Below are 21966 nucleotides of genomic sequence, written 5' to 3'. Positions count from 1 at the left end.
TCACCACTTTCAATTTCCCACCCAAGTTTCAGTTGTCTGGCTCATTTTATGTTGTTTAATCAATTTTTCTTCTTCCTGCATCTAGCCACCATATCTTCCTCCCAGGCTCATTTTTACTAGATTAAACAAAACCAACTGGCCTTATCTCCTGGAGGTAAAACTTTCATTTCATGGTCGCTGAAGTACCAAATTTCTGAGCTCATTACAGGATCAGGGCTTTTTAGAAGGTGGGAGACTAATTGCAGACAACATTCCAGAAATTTCTCTATTTCTAACAGCTGCACTGATAGAAATTAGATACAGGAACATCCTTCCAGCTTCTGGCCCAAAAACTTCTGCTGCATTCAGCCAGTCCTTAACAAGATGTCACAGCTGGGTCCTGTTAATGCCACTCCTGTTTTACCCAATTATTTTTTCCTAAAATATGTATTTATACAGACAAAAGATTATAAATTTATATATATTTATACTTCAAACTACAAGTTTTATCTAGAATATAGTAAACTATAAATTGTGGTGCTGTAAACAGACAAAGCATGTCTGGGCTGTGTTTTTAATCAAAATACAATGCAATCCAGTGAATTCACCATATTTCTTTTAACTGTAGTCTTAACCTCAGAAAATTTCCCACCCTGGTCAACAGACATAACTAATCAAAAACTAGAATAAAAAGCCACAGTGAGCAGCACAGATTTTAATCCTATCCACCCAGTCATGGAGAGAACTGCTAAAATCTGGGTTAATCCTTCCAATCCTTAGTCAGAAATGAAAGTCTGTGCAATTGAAATAGTATGCCAGAATTAGATTTGCTTGTGCTAAGGATTTGATTAAGCCAAAAATTAAGATCTGAAATAGCTTCAGTTAAAACCAAAGTAGTGCATTTCCACTGACAGATATTATAATCCAAAAGAATCGTTGTACTGAGACCAAACTCATAACTCTTCTCTCCACAGGAAATTAATTTGGGACAAATCCCAGACACACTGATTTTCAGATAGTTGTGTCAAAAAAAAAAAAAAAGGAAAAGAAAAAGAAAAAAAATCAGCTTTTTGCCAAAGTGATGATGACAACCACTGGACTGGAATGTCATGAATAAGGAACAGTGACTTGTGAGGAAGACCACAGAAATAAAGACAATTACTTATATTGACCTTAATATGAAGCAGATTCTCACAAACACTGGCAATTTTAACTACTTTAAATTTGTTACCCTCCTCAAAAACAGGCATATACATTAGATATAATGTATGCATCCCATATCTATCTCCCTGTATTGGGCAGGGATTGACTATTCTTAGCAAACTGAGAGATTACACATGTCGGCATAGGAAATTTTAAAAATGAAGAAGGGAGGTTACCACTCTCCCAGGAGCCATTTCACTTGAAGCCTCTTCATCATTTGATTAAAGCCTGCACAAATCTAAAATATCACACAAATAGTCTGCATTTGCTGCTGCTGCCAGTCTTCAACCTTGTCTACAGACAATTCACATCAAGGCTGAGTTTTATTGTTTTCTTGTTGGAGTCACATGAGAGATCACTTCAAGCCCCAGAACACCAGTGATCCCCTTGAGCCTACAAATGCCACGTCTGTGCACTTGTGTAACACATCACACTGTGCAGTCACCAGGGGAGCCAAAAGCAAAGTGGCAGCAAAACTCTCAGTTGCAAATATTTAAGGTCTATAGTAACAGAATAATAGAGGGAAATATTCAGTTGTGTTCTCCATGTCAAGATAGCCAGAGGTTTCAGGCAGTTGCATAAGCATATTTCTGTAATCTTTGTTGCTCCCAAGCTGGAAGCTTTTACTCAGGCAAGGCTCTTTGAAGTTTCTTTGGGAACTGGCTCTCTGCAGATGGAAAAAACAAATGATTAAACCAGCTCAATAGGGAGGCAAGCTTACTCTACATACTTGATTTAAAAAGAAACTAAGGGAAGAAGAATTTTTTTTTAATACAAACTAGAATGCTTTTTAAGAAGGAAAATATTCCACCATCTGAGCTGAATTAGAAAAGCTACCAGAATTTTTAACTGGGTGGAATATGCAAATGAAACCTCAAAATGACCCAGTAAGGCAGAACCTAGCTATCAAAATGAAGTTTAAATAAGTTAGTTAAAAATAACCAGGTTTAACTCAAATTAAACCAACCAGTTTGTCAACAGGGCATTTCACTGGCAATCCAGTATGTCATGAGAGAGAACACCCCAAGTGCAGCCAAGTCATTCCTTTAGCTAGAGATTGCTCTTCTAAGCAGAAAATGCTTTAAGTCTATTGCATGCTTGGCCTTTCTATCTCATATTACAAGATATTACAGGACTATGTCTGCATCTTTATGGCTGTTACATAAAGAACATATTAAGCCCTTCATTAGAAAGGAAAAACCCCCTTCATTATCTCTTTACATGGCAGCATTGAAATGTTCAGGTAAAGCAATTAAATAAGCATTAAAGGACTAATTATTTAAAGCATTTGCTTACTTTGCACTTGCTCTTCATCCTTTACTTCCCAATGAAATCAATCACACCAAAGTCAGGATCCCACAAGCAAGATTTTTGCTTTCCACATGGACTTGTATATCTTTTCCTCACGGCACTTTGCTCCTCAGCTTTTAGAAATGCCTTTGCTGACCTAGAGAGCTTTCTTCTGCATACCTTATTTAAAACTAAGGTTTTGCATGCCTATAACCTACTTTGTACAGTTAAAAAAATGCAGTAGAGTGTTGGAAATGTGCAAAGTTCATTCTTATTTTAGCTGAAGTTTTCCACTTTTTTCAGGCAGTGTCCACTGAGGGCTGCACTGCAGCTTAACAAATCAATAGGACCTACACTGGAATAAGGATTGCTGAGGTGGACTGTCACATTTTATTATTGCCTGAAATCTCTCCCTATTTAAAGATCTCTGCCTCATACTGTAAAAAAGATAAACCAAAACTCAGCTTCTCTTAAGCCAGGAGTCATCCCATACCAGGAAGGAGCCAAAGAATAACTTAAAACAATTTAAAAAAGCACACTAAAGATTGATAAGGCTTTCAATGACGAGTAAAGACCCACATACTGCAGGTGACAGCTGGGGCCACAAACTTCCAACAAATTCATTTAAATTTTTATTCAGAGATCATGTGATGTGTTTTTATGAGAAATTGGGAATCTCAAAAAAATCTCTGTATATAGAGAGTATATATAGTGAAAATATCTGTATATAGTGAGAAGATACTGAGCAACAGGGTCATGATCTCACCCAAAGTGTGGAGGGGATCATGTAATTTGTATTTTCCCCTGCACAAGTAAGCTCAAAGAGCCAAGGCTGTCCTTGCCTGGCTCTTCCCTGAGCTCTGTTCTCTGCAGACACGGCTCATTTTCAGCCTCTGTCATGTTAGACAACATCAGGGTTTGTGTCATTCAGGATCCAGAATTTGTTCAGTGCATATAATAACAATTTAGGTACCGAGTGCCAGTGAACCTGAGCCTCAGGATGGTATTTCTACAGTAACAACAGCACATTCCCATATAGGGCAGACTGCAAAATTAGCAATCACCTAAGACAGTGTGAAGAAATTTGCTTTCATATTTTTCCTGTCAATCTGTCCTTGCCACAAGTATTCTAAAGGCCCTAATGGGAGATGCAAAATTCGGAACCGAATTAAATTATAAAAGGGAATTATGAATATATTTTGAGACTCCAGTTCCTAAAAAATGCAAGGTATTAGGCACTGCCACAAAGCACCTGAACAGAGTGAATACAGATGCACAGAAAAAAGTACTTATATTACTACATATCAGAGAATTAGTGGACACTCCTTCCATTTTTAGAGAAATGAATGCTTACACAGAACAGCATCAGTAGCCAGCCAAGTGCACAGCAAAACAATAGGAGGATTTTATTTCAGGAAAGCCTGTATCAGACTCTCTGTCTCAGAGGTTATACTAAAGGAAAAAAAACAAGAGCAGTAGGGAAATTTTAAATTGCATTGGAATGGATACAAGTAGACACACTAATACATCAGTTTCCACATGGTTAACTCCAGCCCAGACTCCCCACATTGCAACAGGAAAAGCAAGAACCTCCCTGTACAAGTATGTAAAGTAGTTAATGAATGCAGAAGGAATGATTTAGGACTGAAAAGGATTGCCCAAAATCCCAAGGTCAGGAACCTTGAAAAGACAGAGATGGAAACTGTTCCGAATTTTGAGTAATTCTGATTTTCTCATACTGTTTTTGGTTTTTTGTTTGTGGTTTTTTTTTTTTTTTTTTTTACAAAAGATCACTTCCATCAGTAATTTTTATTTCTGTTTTATCACCACCTCAGTTACCCACCAACACTGCCCTAGCTCACCTGGCTCAGTTTATAATCCTTTCCTCTGTTTCCTGCTTATTAAATAGGGAGAGGTTTGGCTTAAATTCATAGTTTTTACTTTGTTTTTGGGATCCCAAAGAATTTTTATTTGCTCCAATTAAGATGATTTTTAGCAACTGGCTTCTGTGCTCTGTGTACACTGAAAGAGTCCCAGTATTCCTAAAATTCAGGGACACAGAATTTTAAGCAGAGAGGTGTATTCCCTCCTACCCACCTTTGCTTCTGCTAGAAGTAAATTAAGCATGACAGTCAAGTGTGAACTGGAATAGCAAATGGATGGGCTGCAGCTGAAGGCTCCAGCTGAGGAGGGGGTTTGGAAGCAGGTCTTGGGAGAAGGAGTTTGGCAGACAATGGACTGAGTAAGGAAAATCCAGTCTAAGAGCAAGTGAAGAAAGCAAATATTTCTTTTTACAACTTCTGGACCAGCTTGCTGTTACACAGTTATGGGACAGAGCTTAAAGTTTCACATGCTAAGCAGCTGAGCCATGCACATCTTTCTCTGGAACCTGGATTCCACAAAGGGAAATGTCAGCCTTTTTGCAGATAACAGTAGTTAAAGGCAGATGAAGGAGAGAGGAGGGGATGGGAAACAGATCAAAACAAAATAAAGAACAGGGTTAGCTCGTTTGCTACAAAAATAGTGTGACTCCTGAAAATAAACCAGACCATCCTAAATGGTACTTGACTAGAATGCAGACACATAATTCATAATCCTGGCATTTGTTTTCTTATGATGAATTCACAAGCCTTATCTCGTCCCAATTAGGTACTTCATAAGCTCTGATGCCTGTATCAACACAATTTACTCAGAACTCTTAATTAGCCTCACACACAAAAAATAACATGCAATTTGTCTGGTAATTATATGTTTCTGTAACTCCTAAAAGCAACTTGTTACTTAGAAGAGATTACCTTAATTCTATTTTCTGTCATACATAATTGTGTTGCAAATTTTGTTGAGCTGAAAGGTGGCTATAAAATCCCTGCTCTTTCTACTTTCATAGTAGTTCTGCATACACAGTGTGTTTCCACTAGACACAAAATCAATGCAGTGAAAACAAAGCAGTCCTATTGCTAATTTAGTCACATGGAAAGGCAAACTGCTCAGCACAAATAGACAAAACTTGCCATCAATAAAGTTACAGAAATCTTGAACCAAAAGTTAGGACACTAAAAACAAACCATCACTGTCAAGAAAAGGAAAAAAAAAAAAAAAAAAAAAGGAGAATATAAGCAGCTTTCCACTCAGCAATCCTTTGAATGAAACATGTTTGTAGAAATATCTTGCTGCAATGTGCACAAAAGGCAGGTTATAAATAGCCACAAACACTGAGCAGAGGCCATGGAGCAAGACCAGCACTGGAGCTCTCAGTCATGCTGCAGCAAGGAACTTGTGACAAGGAAATGGTTCAGCCTATCTTCATTAAAAGCCTAGAAGGAAATTACTTTCCCAAACCTATGATGGAGACAGGAAGCCCAAAACCCTGACTGAGGAGTCATGTGGTAATGAAGCACCTCTCCAAGAAAGCTTACTCAAAGCCCTAATCAAGGGATGCACAAAGTTGAGAGGTCTTGATCTGAAAAAATCCAAGCTACCCCAGAATGGCTGGCTGTGATCCTGCTGGGAAATCACACTTCTGTTGGCCAATGCAGCACACCAAAGCACCACCACCTGTAGGCTCCACCCAAAGAGTAGGTAAATAATTGAAAAATAATATTAAAACCATGAAGATTACCACCTGTTTTTCTCCCACCCTTCCTTCTCCACCCTCAGCAAGGGAATCCAGGAGAAAGCAGGGAGAAGAGCCTGCATGTACACCAAAAAACACAGACCTCGATTTCTCAGGTCTGGTCACACCCAAATATGCAACAAAAGATGTTGTACAAAAGAAATGGAGATTGATTTGGAGCTGTATGCAGAATATTACAATGTTTTAGTCAAAACTCATCCAGAACCCTTTAATGTGTTTCTCAGTGTGTTACAACTAGATGTACCTGTGCTTTGAATTTGCCCATCCAAAAACTTGTTAATCATGCTAAGCAAGACTGACCAATGTACAACCAAATGGAGTTACTGCCATGCTCTGGAAGTTTATAGCCAGTCTGACCTCAGATGTGTTGCTGGATCTCCTAAATTTAGTTCTGTCTCTGTAGCTGCTGAAGAGGAGAACAGAAGAGAAATGGATTATACAAGCTATCTACATATGTACATTCATGAATTATTTCTTTAATCTGCAAGTGGAGCTGAAAGAATCAGTATGCAAATAAAATCTTAGTCACAAATTTGGACTAGAAATGGTTCCTTTTTCAAGAGGTTTAAATCATTCACAAAGGTTGATCAAGGGACCCCATTAACCCCTCAGCCCAGAAAGCACAGACCTTTCTCCAGAGGAATTTTGCTGTTCCCCAAATAAGAGACAACTTGTACACCTGGAACCTCCTCCTCCCCCCAGATACTGAGGCATTTTGATCCCTTAAGCTTCATTTGTATGGAATGTACAGAAAAAACTGCTGTAGGGAAAGGAGACAATGTTAACTGCATATCATAAACTTACAGCAGCTGAACATCAACCAACCCCATAAGCAACTTGGAATATCACATTTGCATATCAGCAAAATTCATTTTGCTCTTGGTTGTTCAGCTTTTATATTACATTTCTTCTGCACACTTCAATTTCTCTCCAAAACGTTCCTCCTTCTAACTAACCCCTCTTATTTCCAGTTCTGGTTTCACAGAGCCTGTGAGTTTCCCCTTTTCCCTGACCCAGACTATCAAGGCTCAGGACAGAGGAAGATACATCCTGCATTTCCCAAAGGGCACAAAACATTTTCCTTGAAAGAGTGGGGAGCCAGAGCATAACCCCTGAGCAGCATAACCCCTGCAGGGCCACGAGAGCCCAGCTGGGTGTCCCCTTGAGGAGCCAGAGGAGCCTGGGCTGACGCACTGAACGCTGCAGAACTGGAGCTCTGCGCGCAGGGAACTGAACCACGCGCAGCTTTACAAACTGTGCCTCCAGCTCATGCACCTCAACTGCAAGCACAGGGGTTTTCTCCTAAGGACATTAAGTCTAAATCTAATATAAATAGCCAATGATGCTGCTGCAGCTTTATGTATTTATTTCAGTGAAGTACAGAAGAAAATATCTCAAGGATTTAAACAAACAATATGGTGACAGATGGTGTGGAGACAATCCAGGCTGGGCTCTCTCAGTAAAATCCACACAACTTCATAGCTCCAGGGAAGAGTAGAGGCAAAGGAGGAAGGAGGAGGGAAGAGGGCAAGGGAAAGAGTACACACAAACCAGATGACCACAGATTTGTAAAAAATAAAAGCTACACTCCGCAAATTCTTTCTGTGCATCTATACAAAGCCCTTTTTACCATCACCATGTAGGCAGATCTATACCAGAGTCTTCCAAGCAAAATAAAAAAAAATTGTAGAGAAATTCTTCAAATTAAATTGTTAGTTCAAATAAGTGACAAAACACACTAATGAACTGTCTATTCAAGTAATCTAAGCATCCTCAAAAATAATTAATAGATGAAACACAAAAAAATGTGTTTGACATTAAATCAAAGCCCTTTTGTTCTGTACACTGCATAATTTTAGACTTTCAGGTACATTCTCTGGATAATTCTAATTGCCAGAAACTTGCTATACATTTTGTAATGGCCTATAATTATTTTATAGCTTTGAAGGAATAATTTTTAATTTTGTATTTGAGAATGTTCTTGGGAAAAAAAAATCCAAAGAGGCCACCAGGAGTTTCTAGAAGCTGAAAATCATGCTGAAGGTCCTGTGTCCTACTTTCACAGCCCAGGAGTCTGCTGTGTTGTAATTAGCCACAGGCAGGCAATAGTTTGGAGAGATTGCATGGGTGAGCTACAACAGGGACTTACTAGCAGTTTAAAGATGCTGTTGCTCAAAACAAAGATACTTAGTTTTATTTTCAAGGTAAAACTGTAAGAACAGTCTGAAGAGAAAGAAAACAGTAGCTTTGAGATGAAAATATTTCGCTTACTGCAAAGGACTAAAGTGAAGCCAAACACTCCTCTCTCCTAAATGAGTGGGGTGTGGAAACCAACCCTGCACCCTCAGCTCAGCTGCAGCTGTAAATTTAAGCAAACTAAAACATCAGGAATTTACCCACACCTACACTGCATGAAAAATCAAGCACATTCCAGAAGTCTTCTATTTCCTACAACCTGCTCATTAGTTACCAAAATTCCTAATCTCTTCAAAACTATCTTCCTCCTACTTTGGAAAATTAAACTAAATATCCCTCCCCTGAGCCCCATAAGAGTGATAGTTCAAGTCTACTCTTGCAGTATTGCAGAAATTCATCCATGTTTTCCTTCACTGAATTGAGAGAGATAAACTCATATGGACAAGAGAATGAGGAATAATATAATCACCTCTAGGAAAATATATTGCCAGGAAAACCCTTTAGAAAAAGGAGTGGGAGAAAGAGAGCAAGAAAGCAAAGCTCACATCATTAATATAAAGCTCCTCTGAGTTCCAAGGCCCAGTTGAAAGCAGCAAGCTCTCCCAGCCATGCCAGCACAGGAATAGCAATGTCTAAACCAGCAGGCTCCATCCCAACCACCTCACCCTGGCATAGCACTGCCTCCTGAGGAGCTAAAACACGGAATATTGTATCCACTCACTTCATTCTCCTCAGCAGGACCAATCTCAGGCACGTTTGTGAACATTTAGCACGACTGATTACAGAATGTGTAATTGCAGGATGTGCAAAAGGTACTGCCACAGATTTTATCCTAGGTCTAAAAATCTTATGGATGTGCAAAACTTTCTTAAAAGTACATATAGATTGGCTTTATGGATATGAACAAGTAAACACAGATTTGCACAGAGGTCAGCGCTACATTTCTATTGCAGCTCAAAATAAAAATTAGAATATCTGAAGGTTATTCTTCCCATAGGGACCTTCATACAGCTAGAAAGCAAGAAAATCAAATTCAATTGCTTCTTTAAATGAGTCAGAAGCTGGAAAGATTGTGTGCAACAGACTATGTAGTAGTGCAAGCTACTATGTCTAGACCTGAAACAGCAGTTATATGAATACTGCTATTTTTGCACTAAAGTATTTATTAACCTGTGGTTTAATCTTCCAAACAGTAACAAAGTCAACATGAATATCATGCTCAGACACATAGTGCCATACACATCAGCCATCAGTAAGGGGGGGAATGAAAAGTTGCTATTATAGAAAATCTTACATTTACAATTTTCTATAATGAAATACAGAACTGCTTTTACAAGCCAACTAAACAGGCTGGACAGAAATCTACGTATGCAGATGGCAGACACATGAATTAATGAGCATATTCCATGTAGTATGACCTGCAGAAAAGATTCTGCAGAAAAGATTCTGCAGAAAAGATTTTAAAAAAATTACAACTGCCATCCATCAAACAATGTTGAAAGCATTAGGAGTTGTAGCACACTTACACATAGTACAAAAGTTAAGTGTGGCTTTTGAACCTTCTTGGTCCTTTAGAGAATCCCTGCACCATGGAGACATTTGGCAAAGCTGGAGGATGCGTGGAGGAACTTTAACATCTAAGTCACATACAGATAAGGAAGCATAAATGCTCCAGAGCCAGGAGTCTGGGAGGGCTCTGATCACAGTTGTTTAAAGCTCTGGCTTGCACAAGTGCAGCACGGTTTTGTGCCTCTCAAATGAGCTAAAACAAAGCAATTCCAGCTATACCTATAATGAGGTGAAAATGACAAGTAATGCAAACATCTGCAACTATTTCACTAAAGTACCTAAAAAATCACCACGAAAGGAACGAAAGATTTCAAAGTACAATTTCGCTCGGTGTTTATTAGCAATGAGATGCCTTGTTGATGAACTGTCCGGCAGTGCTCCAGGGCACGGGGGCCAGGGGAAGGGCTGAACATGAGTCAGCAGTGCTCCCTTTCGGTGGCACAGCCCAACCTGGCTTCGGCAGCAGCAGCGCAGCAGCTGCTCCAGGGAGGGACTGCTCCCCTGGCAGCACCCACCAGGCCATATCTGCAGTCCCCTGTCCTATTTGGGGTCTCCCCATACAAGACACCAAGGTATCCAAGGAAGTCCAAAGGACTGGAAGTGCAAGGGCTGAAGGAATCTTTTCCCCAGGAAAGCGACAGGTAAGGAGCGCTGTTACTGCAGCCTGCAATGGCAGAGACAGAGCTGGACTCGGATTTACAGCAAAAGAACAAAAGCCTGCGCTATCAAGGGAAACTCTAATGAGATAAAAGGAAAATATTTGCATGGAGAGAGGTTAATTACTGAAACAGACTGCCCAGAAAGGCTGTGGTATCTACTTCCAGGGAGAGATTCAAATCTTGACTGGATGGTTTGATTTCGGTATTAGCTCTGTCAGAGAGCAAGGGCTGGGTTAGACAACCTCCAGCAACCCTGTCTAACCTCCAGGGCTCTCACAGAATCATTATGCAATAATGTCTAGCACTTACCTTTTGGAAAAGCAGTTAGTTATTTTGTATAACATTTCCAGATCTGTTTCAAGAAGTATCACTTTTTGATAGCCCTTCTGGAAAATTACCCTTACCCTTAACACTTCCTGACTATGTTATAACTGTGAGTGCTTCCACAAGAATAAAATACCTCAAATTATGACTTTTCTGAAAGACTTCTGGAAACATTTAGGTTTGCAATAGGCAATAGCAGTAAGGTTCAAAGACACTAAATATTCCTGGACATATTTACAATACGTAGGGATAATTTTCCCACATGTGAAGAAGTCTTTTAGCATTGACACAGAACTAACCATGATATTCTGTTTAAAAAAAAAAAAGTATCACAAATACTACCATTATAATCATGGCATGTGGTGAAACAAAGGTACCTATGTTTGAAACCAAATGCTCAAGTCAGAAAACAGTTCCTAAGCAATGTTGTTTTGAGATGTCTCAAATGTCAAGAGATACAAGATGAATAAACAGCCAGCCAGTTTTCAGCATCCTCCAAGGGATGCTGATGCACAGCAAGCTGGCACAGATGCCCCAGACAATTCTCATCTTGTTTCAGTAGACTATCCCACATCTGAATATGTTTGAAGTGCGTGGCAGAACTGGGGACCAAAGCCAAGGAGCAGTTCATTGGCAGGAGAGCTCCTGCCAAGAGCAGGGGATAAAATCAGCTGGAGCAGAGCATGTGGCACTGCCCAAAGGGTATCTCTGCAGCACAGGCAGGGTCAGGTAAGTACCATAAACCCCCTGGTGTCCCACTGGTTCATTGGTAGGGTTTGGACAGCTGATGTCAGGTGAAAAGAGATCAACAAGTTCAGAAAACATTCCGGTTTGGTTGGCTTCACATGCCTGTCTATTTTCCATGTCTGAATCATGCAAAATCTCTCCTCAGATGGTGCAGGCAAGCTCTGAGCAAACTGAAGCAGAGCTGGACTGGCAAAGAGGCAGTCTAGACAACACACCGCTCACCCCAGGTGTTCAGATAGGGACACAGTGCTTCAAAAGCTGTATGTCCTGCATTTATCACTGCAAACTCCAAAAGTGGCCATACCTCATTCTTAGAAATATAAAACAACTTTTTTTTTTTTTTTACAGATATGGGTCGTCAGTCAAGATTCCCATTGACATAATATTTATTAGCCACAGAGAATATGGTAGCTTATCTCCTCTGAGTCATTCAGTGAAATCTTCAGCAGTACAGAGCATTATAAATGAGCTCCCATTCCTGTGCCCTCAGTTTAGTTGAGTTCAGCATCACATAACAACCACCTGGCACAGAACTCACAGGATAAGGACATAAATGAAATGGCCTTATTAGAGTGCAAGAGCACTACAACCACAAGCAGGAGAGGGACCAGGCACCTTTTGCACAGCCAGGCATCTCAATGCATGAGACAAAGCAGGAGACTTAAAATAATCTTCACAAGTCAGTCAACACTTATGTGTGCCAGATAAAATCCTGACAGTGACTTGGAAGATTTCATATTTCCAATCCCTCTCCCTCAGATTTCATCTACCCGCCTTTATGACAGCACTGTGAATTTCAACTTCATCTCCAAGGAATTCATTCCTAAATGAATGGTTAATTGAGTGACACCTGCAAGTCTCATTACCAAAATGTTCCAAACCCCATTGCAAGACACTGCACATTGCAAAGGTCAGGTTGAAAATTAAGGCAATATTAGTTACATGAACAAACAATTCCTTCAGCCAATTCAAGCTACTGAAGACTGCTCTGTTAGATTGTTTTAACACACAAAAGACAATTTTGATTTCCCAAATGGTAATCTTAGAAGCTGAACTTCAGCAGGAAAGTTTGCTAATAAAACTTTGATAACCCCTAAAATAAAAGACAGTGATACAATAATGATAATATTAGCATACAGTGAAAATGGTAGTAATTTGCTGAGATGAAAAAAAACCCCACTGTTTCATTTTCTAGAGGCTCTTACATAAAAGTAAAAATAGATCTCTATCAGTAACATCCTGCATCTGCTACCAAGAGTGAAGATGATTCTGTAAGAATTTCTTCCAGTGTTTCATCACTTAGCCCTGGCTGAGATCAAGTGTTCTTACACTGGCAGACACAGTTAAGTGAAATATGTATCAAAGAGAAGCACTAAATACATATAAACCCAGCTTTAAAAGACAAGTAAATCTGCACTGTAATTTAAAAGCACATGAAACAACCGCCTCTATAATTTGGTCACTGCGATTGCATTTAAGATAGCAGCATTGACTGTAATGATCTTTCTGGATAAATCAAGATGTTAATGCCATTGTTATAGGATTTCTGCTATAATTCAGCACGTATTGTCCTCCTCTTGTATGACAAGTTCTATAGGAACATTATTCAAAATAAGAGAATAAGGGAAACAGACCTCTTATCCCAATGGAAAAAAGTCTATTCCAGAGGTAAAAAGTTTCCAAAGTTCAAAGCTGATTCCTCAATCATAATTAACCCTGCTTCTTTTCCCCCCTTACTTCACAAAATAATATATATGGACCACTTCCTTTACAGATGTGTTCAGAGAGCCCTTTACTATTCAAAAGCCACTCGTAAGAAAAAATAATAATTAATGAATAAGGAACCCTAAAGCACAGAAATACCAGGAAATAAGTTACAATTCACATTAAAGATGCTCAAGTGCTGACTTCCCACATTTGCACTCTCTCTGAGCTCTCCTCTCCTACACCACACTGGGAGCTGCTCTGAGTTCCAGGCGAGGCAGAGTCCCCAGCAGAGCTGAGCGCTGCACTGAGTGCCTGTTTCAGGAGGGATCACCTCTCAAAATCAATGCTGCAGTGCCAGCAAGGAGCTCTTAAAAATCCTTACAGCCATAAGGAACTTGAGACATGAGTCACTTTTGCTCTTCCAGTCTCACAACAGATTACATAAAAATATGTTTTCCAACAAGACCATTTATCATTATCTCCAGATTTCAGACAGTCCCTTACTGGATTTTCATGAACTACAGTAGCAAAGCAGAACTATCCAGTTAGCAAAAATCTCATTCAATAAATTCTTGGAATGCAGTGGTTCAAGTGTGCATGACTACTTAATTCAGATGCTGTAGTGGATCACTAAAGTCTGGCTTATGATTGTCCTATTATTACTGTTGCACCCAGATACACTCAGGGCTATTGCTTGCTATTTCTCATAAGCACCACAGAACATCTGCTTATAGTTTTACATCTTATCCTCAAAATCATTTGATGAACCTACTATTAGAAGGCTGGTTTTACATGTATTGATAATATTAGTTATTAAAGTTTTTTAACTGACCACCATTCCATGTGCTGGAGAGTAACATCTCATTAGGGCTGCTTTGATAGTGTTAGAAAGTTGAGTTTCAGGCATGAACCCCAAAATATTTCTGAATATTTGATGAGCCATCAACAAAGACACAATTATGCATATTTTTTTTCTTTTTTTAAGTACAGGGAGACAATTAAGAGCATCTTTTTTTAACTGCTTGTAGCAATTATTCATGAAAGAGACCAATAAAATGAAGTACATTAGAATAGCAAAAGCTCTTAATAAATTTTCCTACCTTATCTGCCATTATCATGGAGGCCCCACCATGAATTCCAAGAATTGGAATAGAAGTCTGAGATGAAATAAAATCCAAAATCTGAGCTACTGCCTCCTGATCAGTATCATCTCCAAAAACCACTCCATGGATCTTGGTGCCTGACATCAAGTCACAAACATGTGTTATGATGCTCTTAGGGTCAGTCTGGTTCACAAGAAGAGTCACGACATTGATATCAACAGTCAGGTCTGCTGACATTTCCCTGGTCCAGAGAGCTCTGATATCTCTCTCTGTTATGTACTTGGTCCTTCCCAGAATCACTGCAATGTTCAGGATGGGATAATTTTTCTCTGCTCCACGAACAAGATCCAAAGGTGCCAGAAGAGCTTGGAGTACCAGGAGAGCACAGCCAATTTTCCTCATCTTTGCCAGCTTTATCCCCTGTAAAAGCGATCACAATGTATAAGAAGAAAATAGAGAAAAATATATATACTGCATATCTTCAAAGGTTTTAAGCAGAAAGCTTCTGGGCATAATGCAAACTTTAGCAGCTTTTTATAATTCATCCTTCACCTTAGTTCCAAGTCAAGCCTCTTATATCTTATCATAAACTTGGCATGATGACAGTATTACAGCTGGCCTTCCACGAGCAAGGCAAAAACTGTAGCAGAAGTTCAGAGAAAAGACCTATTAACATTCTTCCTGGATAGCCAACAAAATTAAAATGACTGACATCATTTTAAAAAAAAGACATTATCATCCTTCTCTTTAACTTCGCTGTGCTAAAATAGGTAAAAGAAATCTTTTTCCATCCAGAATATTTTCCTTCATCCTGGACATCTATTTAAACTTTAGTCACGGTCTATCAGAGAGAGGTATTTTAGCCCAAAATGAGAGAAGTGAGCCAGAGGTCTGCTGGAAACCCCAGTCCACACGCTCCATACATCTCACAGCATCCCAAACCCATGCTGTTTTATTTCTGAAGATCCCTCCTAGGCAGCCGCTGCTTAAGGAATCCTACTGCATTTCTGGAACAGATTCAAAAGCACAATATTCTATCTTAATTCTTTTCTCTCCTCTCATGCAGCATTCAGAACTTGAGCATCCCAGAACTGCTGATGTCGGACACAAAGTTGTCCCTAGTGTTGAAGGGGAGGGTGTTTCATAAATGAGCATCACTGCATCGGTTACCTCATGTCTTCACTGAATCTCTGTAGGGGGCTGAATATAGACGGAGTAGGATGGGGAGAGAGATGAGCCACAGAAGGGATCTGAACCATCTGAAGGAGGGAGAAGGAGAGCAGGTCTGACTCTGCAAGATCTCCCCCTGTTTCTGTGCCCCGAGGGATTTCCACCCCCATAACTGGCTCCCTGCAGAAAGGGAGTCCCTGTGCCACATAAAGCCAAGCTTGTTGCAGAGCGTCACGGAGAGCACACAAGCGGGGCTGTCCAATCAGGGGTGGCATTTTTCACATCTCCCCTCTCATCCTGCCAGCCCTATCTCCATCCTCAGTCACAGCCCGCTGTGTGTCTGCTGCTGACACACACAGCCAGACACGGGCTCGCAACATCGCCACCTCCTTTCGGGGCACACAGGGGGACGAGCACTCGACAGAGCATTTAACTGCACATCAGCGCTGCCCGATTCCCTGCGCGCCCGGCTCCCGCCGGCCGCCGGCTCACGGAGCGCGGTAGAACAGCAGACCGAACTGCCCCGGCTTCCCCCCGAGCCCGAGGAAGGCTCGGGGCCCCCCGACCCGCGGGGCCCCCCGACCCCCGCTCGGAGCCCGTCGCGGGCACGGCTCGCTGCTGCCGGGAGCGCGCCCCGGCGGGCCGGCCGCGGCGCGAGGGCGCCCCCGTGCGGGCGCGGGCCGCACGTACCCAGCGCCTCAGGAGACGGAGCGGCGGCGGCTGCCGGAGGTGCCGGTGCTGCTGTCGGTGTCGCTGCAGGACATGTCGCGACCGCGGGCATGTCGCGCCCCTCGCTGCCCGGGCTCAGGCGTGGCCTCCGCGCCGCTGGCCGCACGCGTGATCCCCGCCGCAGCCTGCGAGCGACATCGCATCCCGGGAGGGCAGCTACGTGGACAGGGAGACAGGCAAGGGGGGGCTGGACACGGGGGGGACGGGACGGGACAGCGGGGGGACAAGAGGAGACGAGGAGAAGCCGTTAGTCAGGTTGCAGATTTGACAGGAGAAAAAGAAATACACTTCGATCGCATGTGGTATGTGAGCGGAAATAAAGTGACTCTGCTCAAAAGTTGCCCCCCTTCACTTAGATTTCAGCTCTTTGCTAAAAGCAGCTCCGTGAGCCCTCAGCCGTCCGGGATACGTCCCTCATCTTATCCAGGTCAGGAAAATCCTGAGCTCCCAACTGCCCGTTTGCTTCCAAGTGAGATGGAGGGGTTTGAGCGCTAAGGGAAGAGACATCCAACCTGGAAAGCGCAGCTAGGAGCAATCTAATTAATATGAGCAAGGGCAGGAGTTTTCTTGGCAGGTTCAAAACAAGCATAACCTGGAGCACAGCTAAAGCGGTGTGGGATAAAGCTCTTTTCGCTCCTGAAACGCAACCGCTTCATTCCCAATTTACCAAAAACAAACCCAGGGAGACACTATAGCAGAGCCCGCCACGGAAAGCTCGAATGCTCCGGTTTTTTTCATTCACAATTCCCAGTAAATATGCATTAAGGCACTTCTTCAAGCAACCCCAGCTCTATGTAGGACGCTGGCGCGGCGGGCAAAGCAGCCGGCATTCCCTAACCGGCCCTCGGCGCTGCCGGGGAACTCGGAGCGCAGCCCCGGCCGGCAGGAGCCGGCACCGAGAGCCGGGAGCCCTGCGCTGTGCCCCTGCCCCGGAGCTGGGCGCGATCCGGGCTCCCCACCGGGCAGTACTTACTGCATTCTCCCTCCACATAGTTCCAGTTTAAAGATCCTCAAAGTCATTTCAGTAGATTCCTTTGCAAACAATGAAGTGGAAAATAGGTCTCTTAACGCCTGGATTTCATCCTGCAACTTGTTCCCACCGCAGTAAATAGCAGCCCGGCAGCTCTTTATCGCTTGAAATCCCGCATGGTCAAGTTTTAGCAGAGCCATTGCAACTGCGATTCGCTCTTTACTTTTATCAGGAGGCATTTAAGCATCTTCATCTTTTTTTTTTCTCCTTTTTTTTTTTTTTCCTGTCTTCCCTTTTTTTAAATCGCGATATTGCCGCAGCAGTTCCCCAGGACGGCAGGCACGGAGCCCCCGCGCTGCTCTCGGCTCCCTGGAAGCGGCGGGGACTGGCGGCACGGGCTCCGGGAGGTGCGGCGGGCTCCACCCGGGGCCGCCTGCGCGGCGCTGCGGGCTGCGCCCGGCGCGCTCCGCTCCGCCGCCCCCGGCACCGCCGCCCTTGCAGGGGCGCAGCTCACGGCCGCCCTGTCAAAGCCAGAGCAGCCGCTCTGGATACTTTGAAGGCTTCTCCCCCACCCCACCCCCCCGCCCAGCTCTGCTTGCACAAGCACCAGCGAATGAGTCAGACGCAGGCAATCGGGGGAGGGGGTGTCAGATCTGGGGGAACGGCGAGAACACCGGGTTTGGGGCGCAGGAGCGGCTAACTCCAGCGCTCTCCCCGCAGTGACATGCCCGGCCAAAGGTTGGTAGCCCGGGAAACCCCAGAGTGTTCTTCTTTCCCTTGATGCAGAGGCTGTCAAGCAGAAATCCCTGCCGTGGGACTCAGGGGAATGAATGTGGAGCAGCAGCTTACACACTAAAAGCAGCCCTAAAAGCTCCAGACTGCAGCCAAATATCACAAAAAAGCTCTATATAAGTTGGTTCCATCTGCGCATCCCTGCTGCTCCATCCTCCTTTCGACATCCCCCATTTCAAAGCCTGGAGCCTGTTTCCCCATCTCCCTTTCCCCTCTCACAGCCCTGGTGTTAGACCCACCTGGCCTTAAAACAATTCTTGCCTCCCTGCCTACACCACAGCCCACCTCAACCTCCCTCCACCACACACTGCTGTGCCTACTGCCTCACTCCACTGCTCTCCTGCATTTTCCTTTCCACCATCCTGCTCCAGCTGCCACAACTTATTTGGTTTAGCACAAATGAATGTGCCAGCTAAGTACCACAGAGGGATGGCCTCCTCCATGCTCCATCCTTTACAGCCATGTTCATTCCCACACTGAATACTTCAGAGTAAGGCAAAGTCACACGTTTTGACAGACACCCCACTCCTGTGCCAGAGGAAACTTTTGGGTTCAAATAGGATAATGCCAAATGTTCACCCTCTGAAGTTTGCTATTCACTACATTAAGACACAGAACACCAAGAAATCTCTCCCAAAGACATTTAACAACACATCAGCTTTACTGCTCTTGACAGTCTCATCATTAAATTCCCTGATAGGTCTGTGCCTGAGTTTTTTTCTCCTTTGAAAGATCTCACCTCCTAACTTATTTAGGGATTACTTCCTCAGACATTACATTAGTCTTTCTAAGCAAAGCAATTAAGCAGTTTCAACTGCCTTCTTTTTTTTTTTAATGTTTGATGTTTTAATGCATCTCTGCATTTCACCCTGGATGAACATTTTCCCCCTGTAAATATTATAGTGATGTTTGTCACGGTTACTGGAGATGAGGTTGCAGTTCCATCCTTCTGTAAGGGTTATTTCAGTGTTATCATTCAGGAGATTTACTGGAACAGCAACAAAAACAGATTCAAAGTCCTCAAATGCAAGTGAAATTCACAATGGTGAAAAATTGCAGCTCTAACATTAGCCTATGTTTAAAATATAAAAAGGCCCCTAGTGTTTTTGGGAAATACTTAGTATACAATATACTTAGTGTACAATACACTGAGTCTAATGGTGTGAAAGACCAATACAAGAAATACCCACATTTTCTAACTTCAGAGCTATATAATTTTTATTAATCCAAATTTAGAAATAGTTTAGTGTTATTTCAAAATATTTTTCCTCAATTACTCTAATAAAATTTTGTGAAATATCACGATAAAAACAGTCCAAGTTTACAAATTAGAATTCGAATAGAGCATATTAAAATTTTGTGCAAACACAGTGGGATTAATCTTGGCAATACATACGCAGTCTTCCCAAAAGCTTCACCAAATTCAAGCAGATTACTGCCTACAGAATTGAGCAAATGCTGCAAAATTAAGACTGCTGCTTTAATAGATATTCACACTCCATCTCTAGGTATATTTGCAGTTTTAAATTAAAGAGCTGCAAACATGGTATGTCGTCAATTTCACTCAGCAGAAACAAGAAAACAGAACCTGCATTGAAGTGCCTACCCCTGTAAATTTTGTGTAAGGGAACACTTACTTCAAAAGCACTGTACCAAACACTAACAGCCCTGCACACTGAGCATCTTCATGGACAGCCCTTATTCTGGGAGGCAGGTGGATTTACCCCTAAATCATTGCCTGCTCCACATGGGCAGCTCTGCACCATTTGTAAAGGCAGCTACAACACGAGTTTAAGTTTGGAATTGTGGCTCCTGAGGATATTTCCCACCTGAAGTTTCCCTACCAGGTCTGCCTCCTACATAAACACATATTTAAAGGTCAGGAACTTTCTTCATACTCTGTCCCTTCTAAAATAACTTCAAATTACAAAAAGATTTCCTCTTTCTGAACGTGACCTGTTGCAGAGAGCACTTGCCAACAGAAACGAGCAGCCAAATTGCCAGGTCCAGGCACTGTTTCCAAGGCAGGGTCTGATGGGCTGGCACAAGGCAGATTTCTGTCTCTGTCACTTACTCCTCAGTGAGTGACACCAACTTGCTCTCTATTTGCTGTACTCAACCAGCTGAAAGATTCTTAACCTCAGATTGTTAGACAGCTAAAAGTTAAATTAAACCTCCAGATTACAGAAAACAACTCTAATTTTCCTCTTGCTTTTAGGAAATGCAGTTAAGTAAAGTAAGCTAAGTGTAAGCATGTTCTTTAAAAAACTGAAACTCTTCTCATTAAATTACACCAAAATTAATTTAAAAAATACTATATTAGAGGTCCCATTATCACCCCTCTACCAGCAATAGAGGTAGTCTTCTTTGCAAGAGTTTAAGACAATTTGAGAGATCTCAAGCAAATGTCAGATTTCATCAATAATCCTTGCTACGTGAAAATTCCATTGCAACAACTTCTTAAATTTCATGAAACAAAATGGTAATGAGATATTGCAGGCTGGGTTAAGGAAGAGAAGCTTGCTTGGAATTCTTCCCAAATTTAAAATTGTTTTAATTTCAGCAATAAACTACTTTTACATTTAGTTACTTTTACTGTAACTACTAATAATTTATTTATATGCTTATTATCTTTCACAAACATCTGAATTTCACCTACCCTGACAAATGTGTCCAACAGGAATCAAAAGTCACTTTGATGCAAAATCATTTTTCAGTACCACACAGGATCAGGTCTGAAATGGAGCCACTTGACTCAACAAAAACTTAATGCAGAGCAAACAAGGATGCAGTAACATAAATTTACTCTTGGGATGCTGCAAAGTTACTTACATGCTAAATGAAATCAAAGTAAAAATGGGAAAGAACTCAATTGTTTTCAAACTTGCTAAAACATTTTGTCACAGATGGCCCTCTTATTGAAAACTGGCAGAGCTCCTCATTTGGCAGTGCTCTTTCTTGCACAATTTACCAAGTCATGCATGAAATGATGGCCTTGAGCTACTCTCAGTTGTGCAAAGGACATGAGCTAGCTGCTATGGAAAAAAAGAGGAGGCAACATCACTGAGTGGAGCTTGAGGCTGTTACAGCACTTCAGCTTCTCTGGAAACAACCCCAGCAAAGAGGGAACACCCCAGGGACTGCTCAGCCAGAATTGGTCCTTTCCACCTCACTCTGACTATCAGAGCTATTCAGGATTCACCAGGATTGGGTCTCTGCCTGTTTTGTAATCAATTTCCCATATCAAATTTATCTTCAGATGTATTTCCAAACTCTTCTATGCAGCTCCCAAGAGGAATTCTTTTATATTCAAATCTATCTCTAAGGATCAAAACAGAATTTCATCATGAACTCTGTGCTTTTAATTAAGGCAGCTCTATTAACGAAGATCTGTGTCCCAGCAATGCAGTCCTGTGCAGATTGTGTCAGTACCAATCCCATCACACACTGAACTGCCTGGGCTTCAGGGAACTGAATCAGGTAAATACTAGTTTAAGACTGCTTCTCTTCTTCCCAAGCTTCATTCCCCCTCAGAAATTGGGAAAGATTAATATATTTTCTAATAAAATCTTCCTAGAACACCCAAGGAAACATCTGACCACTTGCATGGCCAGTACAGCTGATTCATTAGTGCCTACAGCAGTAAAAGAACAGTCAAAACTTGCCACTATTTATTTAGGGCCAAAATATGATCTCCTAACCCTCACTGAATTTAGTAACTAAAGTGGTAAGTCTTTACAAACCAGAATTTTTAAAAATACCATTTGAAGCCTCCTCTTCAGTCACCCTGAGCCATACAAATCTGCCTCATGTATCTATGATGGTCCTCCCAGCCAAGCAGTCACTACCTTGTGTTAGTCTGCCTGAAGGATGCTCAGATTTTGGAAGTGTATA

At 42.0% G+C, this 21966-nt stretch overlaps 1 protein-coding gene across 1 annotated transcript in view; it reads right to left on the bottom strand.

Annotated features, from left to right (window-relative positions):
* The window catches only part of GRIN2A (glutamate ionotropic receptor NMDA type subunit 2A), a 160891-nt gene extending 143093 nt beyond the window's left edge, over positions 1–17798 (bottom strand). Inside the window, exons 1-3 of the mRNA XM_084216221.1 lie at positions 17284–17798; positions 16272–16497; positions 14409–14831 (exon numbers count right to left, since the gene is read on the bottom strand). Coding sequence (XP_084072347.1) covers positions 14409–14813 — 405 coding nt within the window. The 5' untranslated portion in view covers positions 14814–14831; positions 16272–16497; positions 17284–17798. The remainder of the gene's footprint in view (positions 1–14408; positions 14832–16271; positions 16498–17283) is intronic.
* Between the last annotated feature and the right edge of the window lie 4168 nt (positions 17799–21966).

Source organism: Fringilla coelebs (genome assembly GCF_963513975.1).
Source record: "Fringilla coelebs genome assembly, chromosome: 16".
NCBI classification, from domain to species: domain Eukaryota; kingdom Metazoa; phylum Chordata; class Aves; order Passeriformes; family Fringillidae; genus Fringilla; species Fringilla coelebs.
Note: the sequence above shows the minus strand (reverse complement) of the source record. Positions and strands in the feature narration are given on the sequence as shown.